Source organism: Leptidea sinapis, chromosome 41 (genome assembly GCF_905404315.1).
Source record: "Leptidea sinapis chromosome 41, ilLepSina1.1, whole genome shotgun sequence".
Taxonomy (NCBI): Eukaryota; Metazoa; Arthropoda; class Insecta; order Lepidoptera; family Pieridae; genus Leptidea; species Leptidea sinapis.
Window position 1 is genome coordinate 2,549,882 of NC_066305.1, and position 18,273 is coordinate 2,568,154.

Sequence of the window (18,273 nt, forward strand, 5' to 3'; positions counted from 1 at the left end):
ATTTACTTCTCATCACAAGTCCTGTCCAGCTACATTTTCGCTGTTTTACTGTTTTTTCCACACTTTCAATTTTTGTTTTCCTTCTTATTTTTGTTATTCTTACTTTATCTTGCTTTCTTATTTTCAACATACTGCGCTCAATCCCGTGTTGGCTTACTTAATTTGTTTGAATTTTTATTTGTGAGAGACCCAGTTTATCACCCATAAGTCATGTATGACCGTATACACGTATTATTAAACTTTTGTCTTTATTTGTTTGGAGATATGACCGCTTTTCATTATTTGCTTGAGTGGCCATCATCATTGCCATCTAGTGACAGTAGAGGAAAACATCATAGCGCTCTTTCGGTGCCATACAAATCGTCGTTAACTTTTACGAGATCGAATATGTAAAAAATCTCACAGTTGGCACTCTGTACACAGTCACATTACATATTGGTAGTGTACGACAGTGATAGCGCTCTACAAAGTCGAAACAAGCCAATTGTTTCTTTCCAAAGGTCGATCGATGGTAAAAATAGTAAAAATCATCATCATCGGCCGGAAGACGTCCACTACTGGACAAAGGCCTCCCCCAAAGATTTCCACGACAGTCGGTCCTTCGCTGCCCTCATCCAACGTGTTCCGGTGATCTTGCCCAGATCGTCGGTCCATCTTGTGCTTCTACCAACACTGCCTCTTCCGGTACGTGGTCGCCATTCGAGGACTTTACTGCCTCAACGGCCATCTGTCCGTCGAACTACGTGCCTGCCCACTATCACTTCAGTTTCGCAGTCATTTGGGCTATGTCGGTAACTTTGGTTCTCCTACGGATCTCCTCATTTCTGATTGGATCTCGCAGTAGGTGCGACATGGACATTTGACATGATCTTCGTCTTGTCCATGTTAATTTTTAAACCTACTCCTTGGGAAGCTGTATTGCGGCCATCGAGCATATGGCTTAAGTCTTCCATGGTAAACATACTTTTTTCTAAATTATCATTAATTATTTATTTGAGTTCTATATAATGCCTTACTCAAATCGCAGGTAGGTATATAATATTGTCTGATAAGACAATATCAGACAATATTATATATATTATATCTATACGGTAGTGTTATCAACCAATATCAATCTTTATTAAGATAATGTGCAAAAACTGTACAGTAGTACAAAAATGTATGAAAACAGATGTATGTTTCAGACGTGTGTAGGAAGTATAGTGCTGGCTCTAAACGCGTACACGGACACAACGAACGCGCTGACTCCGAGCGCAGCGCGAGCCCAGCGACCCGAGCTGGCGCGACTGGTGCACGACGCCGTGCGACACCAGGGCGACACCGGCTGTCCGCAGGCCATCATACTCTCTGGTACGCTCCTGCCTTCACGTCTCCGGTCATTATCTACGTATTTATTCACAACTTATTATTTTTGAGTTACCCTTGCCAACGAATAAGTTTGGCAATTCAAAGAGGCAACGTTGTCAGGTTCTTGGGCACATTACCTGCAGATTGCAACCTTAATGCGGTTTATTATTTATAATTTCGCAGTATTCGTTTTTTATTAAAACTGTAAATTTAGATTGTTATAAAATTGTACCTACATAAAAAACATATATATATATATATATGCAAACATTTTTGAGGTTAAAATAAAAAAAGACAAATATCTCGGCACACCGAGAAAACAAACACCACAAGTAAACATTATTCATTTAACAAAAAATTTACATTACTTAATTAAAAATGATGACAAATTTGTTCTCGGCCACCAATTATATTTTTATGAGATTGTTATTAATGAAAAGTTCATACAAGGCAATGGATATATTTTATAAAGAGTTGTGACCACTTACCACCAAGTACCCGAAAGCTCGTTTATCCTACTAATTCCATCAGTAACTTATTTCAACTTTAGAATCAGATGTTACTTACTGTTTGTTATTCACTTAACAACTATTGTCACTGAGACTTGATAGAGTGAACTGTGTTAATTAAAACTGATTTTTCCACTAAGTTTATTGCTTAATAATATACTGTACAAATTAATATTAGGAGCACTATATAACAAAGACTGTTATGAACTGTCAAGATATGGCCGATGCGGAAGACCAAGAGTATGTAAAGAACTAAAAACCACGTAATACCGGAAGTGAGCATAATCATAAAGTAGTCAATGGTATATTAGCTACGATAGGCAATATTTATGATGTTACCACAAAGAAGGATCGTATTGATATGTGTCGTGTGGTGCAGGCGTGTCGGGCTCCGGCAAGACGTACGCGTCCATGGCGCTGTTGCGGCGCCTGTTCGACGTGGCGGGCGGCGGTCCTGAGACGGACGCCTTCAAGCACCTCGCCGCAGCCTTCACCGTGCTGCGATCACTCGGTACAGCCGCCACTAGAGCCAACTCCAACTCCAGTCGCATCGTAAGTACGCCCACATCTAACGTACACAGCTCTCCCCTTTCACTCCCTCTTTCTTTTGTACACTTTAGACAGTATGTCCAACTTGGTTCTAAAGAACCAAGGTAAACCTCACCACCAAATTGATGTTACAGAAACAGCAATAGGCTCGTGTGCCTGTAGACCTCAAGATTTCATGGTCTGGAAATTCAAGCAATAACTCCAAATAATAAGGGTAATCCCCTATACTTAACGTATGCTTCGCACTATGAAAATGGTGGTATAATAAGAATTTGAAAGAAGATGCTAATAGAATTTCCATTATCGTCTAAAGAGGTCAGATAAATAAATGAGAATTCTTAGCAATCAGGTCAAGATACAAACGGATACAAACTCTCCTCAAAGTTTCTCCTTCTGTTACCAGATACACGAAGGCGAGGTGTTTTCCTAACTAACGTAGCCAAGCTTTGTTTCACTAAATATATTTCAGTATTAGCATTATACTTTTTCTATTATAAAATTACTAAGATTCTCGTGTGACATTATTTATTAACACGACTTTACTCACGTTTTATCGGTATGGGTCCCGACTAGTTTCGGACAATTCGGAGAAGTGCAGTGGGTTCGCGATAACATCCCATCTCATACTATTGTTGTTATTTATCTATTATTGTAGTAGATATTTGAACGTACAAAGGCGTTTACGAAAATAATCAATAATTAAACTATTATAAGACAATCTCAAGCTAAATCACAATCTTCCAGTCGCGGAGGACGCGGACGGTCTGTTATGAATTAACCATTAAACACAACCACTGGGTTTCAGGGCCACTTTATAGAGGTTCAGGTAACGGATGGTGCGCTCTACCGCACCAAGATCCACTGCTACTTCCTTGACCAGACGCGAGTGGTGCGACCACCAGCGGGGGAGCGGAACTACCACATCTTCTACCAGATGCTGGCCGGCCTGACCGCTGATGAACGCTCGCAGCTGCATCTCGATGGTTACTCGCCGCAAGACTTAAGGTGACAGCTACTTGTGTAACTTATACAATACTTGTAATGCCTTTGAAGAATTTGTAACTGCAAAAACGTAAGTACCGGAAAATAAGCCGACGCGACGTTGCCAATTAGGGTAATTTTTCTTAAACGAAGGCAAATTGCTACCGGCGGGAATATTTTATTTTAACGGTAAATTTTAAAACATAATTTGTGACCACAAAACCAATCGCGTTCCCAAGATGACTAACGGTCGCCCCCAATATACTATCTACAGAGAGAGATAAATTACTACCTTCTACTGTCAGTAATTAGCTGTCAATAATCTGAAGCTGTCCCAATATACCCGATAAGTCATTCTTATCGCCTTATATTGGGACGCGTGAATTGCAATTTCCATACAAACTTCTATCGCTGGTAAACTATACGTCCTCCCATTGACAGACAGCGTGTACGGATAAGGTGAGTTATCGTCGATATGTTTATTGGGACAGAAAAGTCAACGATAGTTACAATTTTTTATCTCAGGTAAGCCACAATCGGGGATAGACTGAATATTGGGCCGGCCGTAATACAACTGTTGACTACTCAATAGTTGACTAATACACAATATTAATTTTATAATGCCAATGAATGACGCCACGAGCGTTTTTTTACCTAGTTACCTAGTACAACCATACAGCCACCGCGGGAAATGTGGTTATTACAGAATATGCATACCAGGTGAATTAAGTTGAAATTAAAATGGTTAGTTTTATGATTTAAAAAAGGATTTAAACATGGAAATATTATGTATGTAATATAGTAAGTAGTAGTTAATAAAAATATGGGACGAGACGAGCAGGGCGTTCAGCTGATGGTAATTGATACACCCTACCTATTACAATGCAGTGCCGCTCTGGATTATTGAAAAACCCAAAAATACTAAGCGGTACTACAATTGTGCTCGTCACCTTGAGACATAAGGTGTTAAGTCTCATTTGCCCAGTAATTTCACTAATTACGGCGCCCTTCAGACCGAAACACAGTAATGTTTACACATTACTGCTTCACGTCAGAAATAGGCGCCGTTGTGGTACCATAACCTAGGCGGCTTCCTGTGCAAAGAAGCCACTAGTAAAATATGTATGTACCACGTATTATGTTTAACGTTTATATGTATACGGTTACATTACCTAACCTCAATTTAGTTCTCTGTGGCACCAAAAAACTGTGCTTTTTTAGCGACATTTAAGGGGGATAAAAACGCAATATAATATTAAAAAAGCCATTGTAAAAAATATACTACGCCATAGCTGTATAGACTTTTCAAAGACTCAATAAAGTAAATACTTAAATTAGTGATGGCCGATCGATCGTGATTTAAACGGCCAGTTTAAATGACAGATATAAAGAATGGAGGAGTAGAAAAACTATCTTCTTTGAAACATTTGCGCTTAAATTATTATATTATTTACTTGGCTCTTTTGAATTTCTTAACTCTATTATTGTTTATATTATTAGTTTACTTGTTATTTTACGAGGTCACATTTCAATGCCCCTACTCGAAACTAAACCTTAAAAGAAAGCAAAATTCTGTCTATTATTATAATAAGTACTTTTATAAAATAAGAAGAAAAAATATAGGACAGCGTATTAGGTTACTAATGCCATATTCTTTAGCTCTGTTAATATGGAACGCTGAATCTGTAGTCCGACAACTTGCGACGTGCGCGACCGTGACCGGGTGACAGACGGTGGCGGGACGGGGTACTACATATGATGTCAGCGGGTGACGGGTGATGTTGCGGGGAAGGGCTACGCGTGAGACTACCGCAGCCCGCTATTTGTGATCAGACTATGTGTGTGTATATATGTAACAGTTATGATAATATATATGTGCCTTCGGCCGACAGATACCTTGCAGCGACGGCCCCGGGTGCTGCGTGCGGGCCGTTGGCACCGCTGGCTCCGGACGGTGAACAGGCAGCGCGCTTCCAGGCGTGGCGATCCTGCCTGGGGGTGCTGGGGATACCCTTCCTGGATGTAGTGCGCGTGTTGGCCGCCGTGCTACTTCTGGGCAACGTGCACTTCTCCGAAGATGCGCCCGATCCCGGCGGCGAGGTAGCATTATTGATTTTTTTTTTTTTGGGAGCTTACAGCAACACTTACAAATCAGTCAAGTAAACATAATTCTTAATGCCGATTACAAGCTTCCAAATATAGAAAGAAATTTGCTTAGTCTAACTAACTATAACTATAGATTTAGAATAGAAACACTTATACATACACAAATATAAAGATACACTTGTGATACATTTTTTGATTTCGTAAAATCTTTTGCGAATACACTTTTTATGCTTTTAGTACCGATAAATAGATGAATTCGGCTATCGCAATTATACATATTGAATAGTTTGGTGACGCATGGTATGTAACTGTTTAGGTATGACTGGTACGTACGTAAAGTAAATCATGCTTTCTGTTCGATTTGGAGTTCATAACGCAATCATGCTGAGGAGTTCAGGACAATCCACCACACTTTGGGATATTTTTTTGAACCATTTCAACTTTATTACAATAGACTTCATACCTATAAGTGTAGGTTCTAGGGTCGGTACTTTTACTGTTATGTATGCTTTGGCCCTAGTAGCAAATAGAGTTGGCTGCGCTGAGAGGACTGAGAGGCTTGTCATCCCTAAAAATAGTAGACAAACGTATTTGCTTCTTCAACAATTTGTTGAGTATACGAAGTGATATTCGAAATGTTAAGTCCCTAGCAAATGGTAAAAAATTTAAAGAATTATTTAAAGTAGAATTTACAAAACTGTAGACAATCCTGTTGAAAATTTTAAGAAATGTTTTAGGTATTTCGTACTAAGATTAATTGCTACATATGACATCAGCGCATGCCATCAGCTCAATTTATAACCAAATGTGGCCAATCCTATTGAAAATATCTTTTTTTGTGTTTGAACTAATGGTCTCTAAAAATGTAATAGTATACCTTCAAAATGGTTAGTTAACTCAGCAAGTCAGAATTTCGTCCCTTTATTTACAAAGTTTCTTATAGTTTCGACTCTATAAGTCGAACTTAGACTTATTTATGAAATTAGAGATTTTTTAGCGTACATAAAGTGGTTTATGAAACTGCACCCATAAACACATGTGTTTTAATGTCCCTTATTATAAAACTCTTTTATAACCTTCCATTCTTTATTTATTTCATATAGGAAGACCAACAGCGTATAATAGTTTTAAATAAAATCTAATAGTGACAAAAAGCCAATTAAACGCCCTCACGGATAGCAACATATTAGTTTAGAATAGTAACGAACACTTAAGTTAAAACTGTCAATGATTGTGATAGATATACTTATATCATAATTACATACTTATTCTCTAACAATTCAATGAAAGAATTCGTTACTCGACCTGTGCCTGGCCAATGCTACGCTTGTGCAGAATAGATCTAAGCCTACTCGCTAATCGATTTTATTAAAGTTACTGCTCACTCGCCACAAGGAGGAATTTTGCCTGTATTTGGATTTAACTAATGGTGTATGTATAAGAGGATTGAAACGCAAAAGACTAACAGGGGTATTTAATTTAATCGAAGTTAATAGCTCGGGACAGTCAAATAAATTGGAAGTAATTTTCAAGAGGAAAGATATATTTGCTATTTCTCTTCTCATGGAGAGAGGGAGTATATTAAATCGTTTGCAAAGGTTATAATAGTTTTCTGATTTAAAAGAAATTTTCAGTCGAAAACATAAATACTTAATAAATTTTAATTGTCTTCTCTCAATTCGTCTAAGATATGTGTCGTGTTATGGGTTCCACACCTGGGAAGCATATTCGAGTACACTGCGTACGAATGTGCAGTAAAGAATTTTAAATGTTTTGAAGCACATGTGTGTTGTACAATCCCAGGGCGCTTGAAGCTTTATTAACTATATGTTCAATATGATCATCAAATAACCGTTTAGAATCATATAAAACTCCAAGATCACGCACGACAGTATTTTTTGTTGATGTTTGACTTTGAATTTATAATCCGATGGTATAATGTTATATTTACGTGTGAAAGTAACTACACAGCATTTGGAGGGATTAAGATCAAGCATATTGGTTTGTCAATAGTTGTCCAGTCGATCTAAGTCAGCTTGAAGGTTCACAACATCATTAAGAGTTGCAATGGTATTAAATATCTTCATATCATCAGCAAAACAGAGCAAGCGAGTGTTACAAAAACAGATGGAAATATCATTTATAAAGATGGTGAATAAAATAGGACCAAGAAATGATCCTTGCGGAACCCCACTGGGAATGGTTACCCAGCTCGAGATATAGTTAATGATTACCACAGCTTGTGACCTTTGGTCAAAATAAGATGAAAACCACTGATGCAAGTCCCCGACAATGCCGAAAAGTTGAATTTTCTATAAAAGCGTCTTATGGTCTATTCGGTCAAAGGCTTTGCTATAATCGATATATATTACATATGCCTGGCTACTATTATCCATGGCTTCAGTGAGAAATTCACTGAGCAATATAAGGTTGGAGACAGTAGATCTCCCTTTATGGAATCCATGTTGAGATGTGTGGAAGAAGTTTTTTAATGAGTCGTAAACCTGGGTGTGTATTATGTCTCAAAGACTTTGGCTATTAGGCATAGCTTAGATATAGGTATGTAGTTAAATACATCCGTTTAAGAACCTTCTTTGTGTATTGGTGTAAAGTCAGCTGATTTCCAAATTTGACAAAATGTACATTCAGTAATAGATTTTTTATAATAGAGTGCGATGGTACTATATACAAATGTTATGTCCAGGCGGAGCTGGCTGCGGCTGGTGCTCTACTGGGTGTGGGGGCGGCGGCCCTGGTGCGAGGCGCAGGCTGGCGCGTGGCCCCGCGCGGGGCTCGGTCTCCGGCGCGCGCGCCCGCCACGCCCGCGGCGGCAGCCCGTGCACGCGACGCGCTAGCTAAGGCACTTTACTGCCGCACCGTGGCCACCATTGTGCGCCGCGCCAATTCGCTCAAGCGGCTCGGCTCCACGCTTGGAACGCTATCTTCGGACTCTAATGAATCAGTACGTGGCTACAACTATTAATAATCTATTATAATAGGTAATAGTCGCAATTTTCTGTCGCCATCTGAGTGTCGCATATCAAGGACGGGTCCACGTGGTCTATGTCAGACCTTTCACAACCGGAGGATTTCTTCGCCATTTTTCAAATCGTTGGTCATGTTTGTCAGAGGCCATAACGATTATAGTTACCAAATAAATCATAATTGCCTTGAACCGATGATACTTGTCTTGTAATCCAATGTGACAGAATCTGCCAGTGACGGGTACTCCCATTGAACCTTGCGGAACCGCCATTTCACCTATTGATCCAGATGACCTTTTCCCATTCTAGTCTATATTTTGTAATCTACAGTGTCAGTAAGAAATCATCACGTTGAATGCTATATTACTTATACCGTAATGGTGAAATTTTCAGACCAATGTTTCGTATTCAATACAATCTAAAAGCTTAGAGATATCACAATGCAGATCTCGGGCCTTAAATATATTATGTAGTTAACGTAGAAGCATCGATAGTGGCTGGCTAAAATGAAACTAAAATAATAAAATAATTTAACTTCTTTATATTTATTAAACATTCAATGGTATATAAGTTATCTTCCTAAATGTAATGAGTTGATTAGTAAATATTAAAATTTTAATTTTTAAATCGGTATGATAGTGGCTCCAGAGATTCATTCCTATTTCTCAAAATAAATGTGTATGCAGTTGTTTAAAGTTGATTGAATATTCTAAATTTTTTAAATTTTAAAACTACTATTCACAAAATATATTAATCTATAGTAGATAACTGTGGGCAGTTGCTGACATCCCTAATCTATATCTATAGATATAAAAATGAATTGCTGTTCGTTAGTCTCGCTAAAACTCGAGAACGGCTGGACCGATTTGGCTAATTTAGGTCTTGAATTATTTGTGGAAGTCCAGAGAAGATTTAAAAGGTGAATAAATAGGAAAATGCTGCTAAATTAAATAAAAACAACAAATTTGTTTTTCCCTTGATGTGTCCATACATAATTTCTATGAGAGAATTTATTGACGCACCGTTTGACAGTTCTGCTGTGAAACAATTTCATTACGACAGCAGATGGTTTTCGCTCCATTATATAGATAGATTGTCTTCTATTTTCTATGTATGATGTCATAAGATTGATAACTTTATATTAAACACCATACTGTGTTTGAGTTTTTTAAGGGTAGTATAAACAAAACAGTCAAACGCCTTTGATAAGTCATAAGATATTCGTCATAGGTGTAGCCTAGGCGAAATATGTATAATATAAAAGAACTGTTCTAGTATCAGCGTGTGCCTCAATCTGTGATCTATTTCTATAGATATAAATATACCAATAGCTGGCTTTGAGATACCTAATTATATAATGGTGCAGTTTTGGCGGTATATATAATTGCTCTCATCTTTCTCTGGTCTAGTGTATGCTAGAATTGTCGGGATCTAGCACTCATATTTTGCTCTGCATTACGTAGATACGTTGCTTCATTAGATTATTACAAATTTAATTTGCACGCCATAAATTAATTCATCCTCACCATATGGTTACCAAATTTTCAAGAAACTTTCTTCCCCGAGCAACCAAACAGTCACATGAACTTGTTTTTGTTGTTGTTTTTACATCATATAATTATATAACGTATTGTTTCCTTGTGAATAAATGTCTTTCCAAGTCGATACAAGATCATTTAAGCAAGTTCTAGTTATGCATACATTCGTATGATTATTTATTTATATACAAAAAATTATACCGAGGGTAGTACTTAAATGAATGTGGAACGTGTTAGGTTCAGTTGGCGGCGGCGTCGCGACGCGCGTCGACGGCGGGTAGCAGCGCGGGTGGAGGTGCCCGGGCGCGGGCGGCGGGGGCGAGGTCAATGGCCGCGCTCAACGACGCCGTGCGGCACGCTACCGACGGCTTCGTGGGCATCCTCGACATGTTCGGGTTTGAGGACGCCGCACCCAGCCGTCTGGAGCATCTGTGTGCCAACCTCTGCGCGGAGACGATGCAGCATTTTTACAATACACACGTTTTTAAAGTACGATTTACATCAAGTTTAAATGAAACCAATTAATATCTTTCGTAATCCTTTATTATGAGCTTTATTATGATAGAGGTTTTGAAATTAATTAATGGAAGGTAACCTTTCACAAAGAAAATCCGCCTCCGATCCGAGAATCACAGTGAACATAGGTGAACAGTGGCCGAAAAAGGCTTTTGCCATAATAGATTGGCTAACGATTTTCTAGTATAATTGCCTAAGTCATAAACACAAGGGGGTTTGCTAGTTTTTTAGGCCTTTGATCGAATATAGCACAAGGCCGAATTCCACCTTCGCACGACACGCCACAATCCCCACCTCCACAGTGCGGTTTTCAAGGAGCTTTCTCCCTCGTACTACAAAGCTGTGGAATGAGCTTCCTTGTGCGGTGTTTCCGGGACGATACGACATGGGTACCTTCAAAAAAAAGCGCGTACACCTTCCTTAAAGGCCGGCAACGCTCTTGTGATTCCTCTGGTGTTGCAAGAGAATGTGGGCGGCGGTGATCAGTTAACACAGGTTACGCTCGTTTGTCCTCCTATTCCATAAAAAAATGGTGGAATAAAAGCAAATGAACATTGTTCAGTTTAATACCAGAAGATGCTAAGAAAACCCCACTTGTTAAGGTCTTTTACAACACTCCTCTTATACAAATGATTTGAGTTTTCTTTAGTGTTACTTTTACTCCTCTTGCAACCTCGGCTTTTTGCCTCCTATTCTAATACAGGATTCAAAATTTCGGGTAAGTGACGACGGGGAATTTCATGGAACTGGAAAGCGAAGCTATTGTATAGGTTATCCACCAATAATTAATTTCGAAACCTCAACCATAATAAAGCTATTATTGTCTACAAGAAAACGGATCATAAATAGATGCAACCACATATGGGGAATTCCTTTCATTTCAGTATCATAATATACTTAATTCCAGTCATCGGCGGAGGCTTGTCGCGAGGAGGGCGTGTGGGCATCTACCGGTGCACTGGAGGTGGAGTACGTAGATAACGTGCCATGCATAGACCTGGTGTCATCGCTGCGCAGTGGTCTACTGGCTACGCTCGACGCCGAGTGTGCGGCCCGTGGCTCCCCTGAGCACTATGTCGCTAGGATTGAAGCTGCGCACAGGTGAGTGAGTGACTATCTCGTGGTTAGTGATGATCCAAACTTAGCGTCAGTAGCACTTTTAAGATTAAACACAATATTATAAAATGTACCTACTAATTTAATAATTAAATGGTTTTTATTAAGATATGTTTTGGAGGAGGTGCTCTTAAAACATTTAAAAAGGCTTATAAAAAAGTTACCAAATACTATGTTAATTGTATTAAACAAAAAAAACCTTACTTTCTTGAAATCCATTTTAAAAGATATCAATGCCGTAACCGTAGTCAACTGCGTGCACACATCCCATACATCGTAAACCTATACCTACATGATACGACATGAGAGCATCACAGGGAAATTCATTCAATTCAGGCATTAAGGAAACTGCGAAAAATCGATTTATTCGCAGTTCCCTTAATGTATTGTATGAATTCCAATGTAAGTATTCTAATGACGATGATGGTAATAAAAATAAATAGGCATTTTTTTCATCGTTATTAATTGTCTTGTTTGTGGTCCCATCAAGTAATAACATCACCATTGAACAGAGGACACCCGCGGCTAGGGGAGGCGCGGGGCGGACGACGGTTTGCGGTGCGCCACTACGCGGGCGAAGTCACCTACGACGCGAGCGACTTTCTGGACGCCAACCGCGACGCCGTGCCCGACGATCTGATCGCCGCATTCGACACCAGGCACTGCGAGTTTGGGTTTGCTACACATCTGTTTGGGGCTGAACTGAAGGTAAATTCTCATTATTATTATTTTCTCAATAATTTACCTTCACATTTGACATCATGCAGAACGAAGAGTTTTTCCACTTGCCTGAATGATCCACTTGCAACAGGCCCTGGCTGCGGCTGGCGGCGCGACGGGTGCGTGGTTTCGCGCGTCGCCCACGGCGGCGGGCGCTACGGCTGCGGCAGCAGGCGCGGGCTCCTCCACGCTCACGCAGGACTTCCACACGCGGTTGGACAATCTGCTGCGTACTCTGGTGCACGCGCGACCGCACTTCGTGCGCTGTCTGCGCGCCAACAGTACCGAGACGCCCATGCTCTTCGATAGAAAGACAGTCGCCGCCCAGGTGAGCACTCCCTGTTCCGCTTCCTCCACTTTACTTTTTTTTATTATGTAGTATTTTATTAAAAGGTGGAGGTACTTAAATATTTTTTTTATTTGAAAATACATTTTAAGATAATGTATCTGATATATTGTTACGCGTAAACCACAGAAACCAACCAATATGTCGTATCATCGCTCTTCAACAACACTCACACCTTATTACCTCGGAGAGAGAGATTACTTAGAGCCCAGGCTTTGGAGAAACTATGTGCCATAAATAGAGCGAGACAACTTTCGCAAACGGGGATGGCGAGAATGGATGTATTTTGGGACTCACTGAAAGAAGTAGCGTACATCATGGAAACTTATTAAAAATTGTAGAACATAACAATACTAAGAAAAAAGTAAATCGTAAGTAAGTCCAAAAAATAGGAAAAAAAGATATACCTAAAAGTAAAATATAACCGAAAATAATTAATCAATATCTATTGTTCAATCAATAATTTGTATCTTATGTCTATGCCTAATTATTGTCTGCTAAAAAATAATATTATAATATATAATATGTGGAAGGTTGGCCAGCAGCTAATCATTGAGCATTCACAATTTTATTCTTTTTTCAAGAACGTATCGAATCTTCTCAAGATACTTACCTACTGATTTTAGTATCAATAAACGATAATAATCTTATTGTGAAATACTACTAATTTCAATAGGAAAAGATAGTTCGATGGTGTCAGAACATCCATATTAATAATCACAAGGACTATCATGTCGAAATAATGTAGGTGACAATTGCGCAAAACGTTCCGTTAGTACAAGATGATTTATATATTAATAAATTATAATAATTTATGTCTTTTGACTCCCATATCTTACCGCCTCAATAATTTTTATATAAACATCGTATAAACTCATATTTATAATTAATATAAACTTGTACTTGTACGATGCTTCCTTAATATTTAAATTATGTGGGTCCATTCTCGCCATCTTCCTTTGTTAATGGCAGATATGACCTACAGAAATCTGTATTTTATAACATGAACTACAAATGTGCCACTAGTGTGACTTGTATAGTCTCAATCGTGCGCCGCGTATTCCCAGGTGCGCGCGCTGCAGGTGCTGGAGACCGTGCAGCTGATGGCCAACGGGTACCCGCACCGCATGCGGTTCCGCGCGTTCAGCGGCCGCTATCGCGCGCTGTGCCGCGGGCGGGCGCCGGGCGCAGGTGAGCGCGACGCCAGCGAGGCGAGTGCGTGGGCCGCGCGCGTGCTGCGAGCCGCCGCAGCTGCCGCCGCCGCCGCAGCTGGCGCCGCCGCCGCAGCTGGCGCCGCCGCCGCGCCGCTGGCTCCGGGCTCGCCCGCCGCCGTGCGCTGGGCCATCGGCAAGCGGCACGTCTTCCTCACCGAGGGAATGCGACAGGTGCCGCTATTACAATTATTATCTTCAATTTGCAAGTCACTTATATATCTATTATATAATTATCCAAAGTGTATCTTTCTGAAGGGCAAATTCGTATCCCGATAGATTTTGATTCGAATAGAATTATTTTTAATTATTGCTGAGCCGTCAATGAATTAATACATATCGTACGTTTTTATAAATAAATGGATTTTCATTTGTAACAGAACTTCTAGACAGACTAGGTATAGTTGTTCTTAAAATAAAATTTCTTTTGCAAGAGTCAAACACGTCATTTTCAAGATTACAAACATGTTATTTTTAATTACTTACTCGTATCCCGTAAGGAGTAGATCGACGGAATGGTGGTGACTGGTGATAGAGAGGTCGTCATCTACTAGGAACTAGGAATATCTATAAATTATTGTCTTAGACCTAGGTTTAGATGAAATGATAATTTTTAGGGATTTGCTAAAAATTTAAACTATTGAAAATTCTGAAAAAAAAAATATTTATTACTTTATATATTATTTTATAATCTAGATTTAAGATATGTATCTACTGTTTCCAAAAATATGTCTTTTAGTACATCCACATGCCCTTACATATGGAAAACAGCAATTGTGAAGCCTTTACCAAAAAATTCAAACCCTTGTGAGATTAAAGATCTCAGGCCTATAAGTGTATTGCCATGTTTATCAAAGGTGTTAGAGAAAGCTGTTTGTACACAATTTACAAAATATCTTGAAGAGAATAATATTTTACCTGAACTACAGTCAGGATTCAGAAAAGGTCGAAGTACAGTGACAGCTTTGCTTGATGTTACAGACAATATACTACATGTACAAGACAATGGGATGTGTACAGTACTAGTATTGCTAGATTTTTCTAGAGCATTTGACTGAATTAATTTTACTTTGCTGTTATCCAAACTCAGATATTATGGTGTTGCTAACAGTGCTTTAAAAATGGTTTAATAGTTACTTGAGCAATCGTTTTCAATATGTTAAAATACAGAAAAATGATGGTACTACATAACTATCAAATAAGGTAAATATAAACAGGGGTTTATATTTAATCCTGGGGTACTCCCCAGGATTATATTTTGGGTCCCATTCTTTTCATTTTATATGCTGCTGATATTAAAAGCAATATACAGTACTGCAATTTTCACATTTGTGCAGATGGTATACAGGTATATATCTCTTACTTGCTTGCTGAAATTGATCAAACTATACAAAAGCTAAATGTAGACCTGGCTAGAATAGCCATGTGCTTCGAGAAAAATGACCTGCTACTCAACCCAGATAAAACCAAGTTTATGATATGTGGTAAGCGTCAAGTTAGTAAAATCAGTACAGTAGAGAAAGTGACGCTTAAAGGCTTTGAGCAAATATATGAAGTACAGAATTTAGCGTTGATAATGGACAGTGAATTGCGATTTGAGAAGCATGTTGCACACTCAGTTGAGAACTGCTCCTATACGCTGAAAATATTGTATCGTTTAAGATGCTACATTAATGACAGTTTACGTGTTCAATTAGCTGAGTCACTAATTCTCTCAAAACTCAACTACGTGGACACAGTAGTTGGTCCTTGGTTAAAAAAAACCAGAATCTTATCCAGCGTGTTCAAAATGAAGAAATTGTCTTTCTTTATTTTTTAAATAAATAAAATTAACACGACACCATAAGCTAAGTAATCCAATGCAACGCTCAGGTGCTGGAGCGCATGCGACGGTCGCGGCGCGAGGCGGCGGCCCTGTGCGTCCAGTCGGCGTGGCGGCGGCACCGCGCGCGGCCGCCCGCCCCCGCCCCCGCGCCGCAGCCCGCTCCCCCGGCCGCTCCCCCCGCGCGCCGCGCTCGCCCCGCTCCCATCGCCGGCACGCCACCGCCCGAGCCACCGCCGCCCCTCGCCGCCAAGTGCGACCCCGCGCTCGTCAAGAAGACCTGTTCACTTTTCGGACTCGACTTGGTAATTGTTATTATAATATGCAACAATATCCTAATTCGCGGGTTTTCTTCAATTAGCCGCTTAACAGTAGCAACATTATTTTCGTTGACGGCAGTTGAAGGCCGCCCTTCATTTAAACAAACACGACAATCATTTTGAAGACGAACGGCACAGTCTTGCGGAGGGAGAGAACTTTTAAAATTATAAATAATCATTGCTCTAAAATCTTTTCGACTAAGTCCATTTTATCAGCGTACGTAGAACTTAAATGTGTGAAAAAAAAACATTGACAAATGATTTCCCGCCAATTATTTTCTTTATTACTAAAAAGGTTGCATCGTTTCAAAAAATATAATATTCGAAAGTTAAGTAGTTCTGATTAGCTAGAAGTGAACTTTTAGTGTGCCCCGTGAACGTAAGAATACTATTAATGTATAATACTTAGGTATTTATAATCAGCGTCTGACTACCAGAGTTGTTTTTTCTAGTGTTACGTGCTTAGATCATTTTATACGTCTAGATAGACTGAGACATCTTTGAAAACGACAAAAAAAATTGAGGTTGACTGTTAACCTCTATTACTAGCAATGCAAGCACAATAATACAAATCGCGAGTGTAAGACGTAACCTATAAATTATCTTAGTTTAACTGTCAGGACAGCAACCTTAAAACACCAGTATAATTCCGCAAAATAATATATTACACGCCCCAGTCCATAAAAAAACCTACTTTTAACTAGATACAAATAACTCTTTACACACTAATATATCAGCAATAGCACAGTCTTGAACATTGAACCAACTGTGTGCTAGGCTGGATGGAGAAAGGATCACTAAAGTTCTAATAAATCTCTTAGTCCTTTGGACTTCTAGTTTGAAGAGTCATCGTACCTTCCGGCAAGTACAGAAGATATGAGTATGCTTGAGTGAGTAGGTGCTTGTACGTTAGTGTTAATGCGTTAGCAAGTGTGTATGTTGTATGTGTGTGTGTATGTGATTGGTGTTAATATGTGGTGTGAAACTATTACAGGAGTAGCAAGTACTCTCGTCTCAAGTGTGACTTGCATTATTCTAATTGGCGGGTCGCTGGCCATCGTCAAAGGTTTGGTGTGCGGTATTCTTAACTTATGGGAATCTTCTGGAAACCAGATGCGAGGTCGAGAGTAGATATTTACTAAGCCCTATCTAATCTAATACGTACATAAAATTAGAGATCGGGTCAGTATCTTCTATTGTTAAATCGTTTAATTTTCGAACGTCGAAAATACGTTATTTCGTCCAGAAGCGTACAGCTTCTTTGGAAAAACGCAAATCAGAGTTGAATTGATTTATTTACTTCTTCTTTATGGCTTTACTACAAACAAAGCCGTGTTTGTATTTCCTAATATCAATAATGACGAAATAAGTATTATTAAAGGAGATTGAAACGCTTCCATACATTCCTGTGCCCAGGTGATAACAAGATGAAAGTAGCACCATTTAAAAGATAACATTTAAATGATCCATAATTGAAAATTTAGCAACATTTGTGTCTAGGAGCTGAGTAATCGAAGATATAAAAATGAGGTTATCTCTTAAACTATATGTTGACAGCTCACCTATGCTAGGTTTATTAATTGCCTAGCTGCTAAGGATTTATCACACACTTATATTAGATGGGTATATATATGGGGATAACCTTGTTTTTTGTTTTAGAAAAAAAATACCTACCTATCTACGTATACCTATCTACTACTGTAACGACATTTTTTTGCATTATGATAATTATACGACAATATAATATAGTATACCTAAATTAAAAGATAGTTTTATTTGCTCAGATAAGAATAATATATACTCATTAGCTCATACATGAACTGTAAAACAGCCTGCTAGAGAAAATTACTTGCCTTGGAAATCAATTGGGTAGGAGTTAACAACTTTAACAAGTCGGTTCCTCAACGAATAGGTACAACAAAAAACGAAGTGACAATGACGAAGAAACGAAATGATCTGTCAGACTGTCATTGTCAAAGTGAAGTTAGCGTTGAGGAACAAGGATTTCACTAGTATCGATTTTTTATGTAAATCGATTTATTGATAATAAAATAATTGCTCAGTTCTGTTTTTTTCCTGAGAAAATAATATATTTTATTCATAATAATAATTCGAACATAAACTATGCACCTTACTAATATTATTGAAATAAAACAACTGGGTCTTAATGTTATTTTAATCGATTAAATATTCATTCGATTACGTCAT

General features: G+C 38.9%; 1 protein-coding gene across 1 annotated transcript in view; it reads left to right on the forward strand.

The window, feature by feature from the left end:
* The window catches only part of LOC126976555 (unconventional myosin-Va), a 38,336-nt gene extending 24,024 nt beyond the window's left edge, over positions 1-14,312 (forward strand). Inside the window, exons 4-14 of the mRNA XM_050824939.1 lie at positions 1,185-1,350; positions 2,236-2,408; positions 3,211-3,410; positions 5,279-5,486; positions 8,197-8,454; positions 10,252-10,503; positions 11,438-11,631; positions 12,159-12,354; positions 12,458-12,694; positions 13,795-13,923; positions 14,304-14,312. Coding sequence (XP_050680896.1) covers positions 1,185-1,350; positions 2,236-2,408; positions 3,211-3,410; positions 5,279-5,486; positions 8,197-8,454; positions 10,252-10,503; positions 11,438-11,631; positions 12,159-12,354; positions 12,458-12,694; positions 13,795-13,923; positions 14,304-14,312 — 2,022 coding nt within the window. The remainder of the gene's footprint in view (positions 1-1,184; positions 1,351-2,235; positions 2,409-3,210; positions 3,411-5,278; positions 5,487-8,196; positions 8,455-10,251; positions 10,504-11,437; positions 11,632-12,158; positions 12,355-12,457; positions 12,695-13,794; positions 13,924-14,303) is intronic.
* The last annotated feature ends 3,961 nt before the right edge of the window (positions 14,313-18,273 follow it).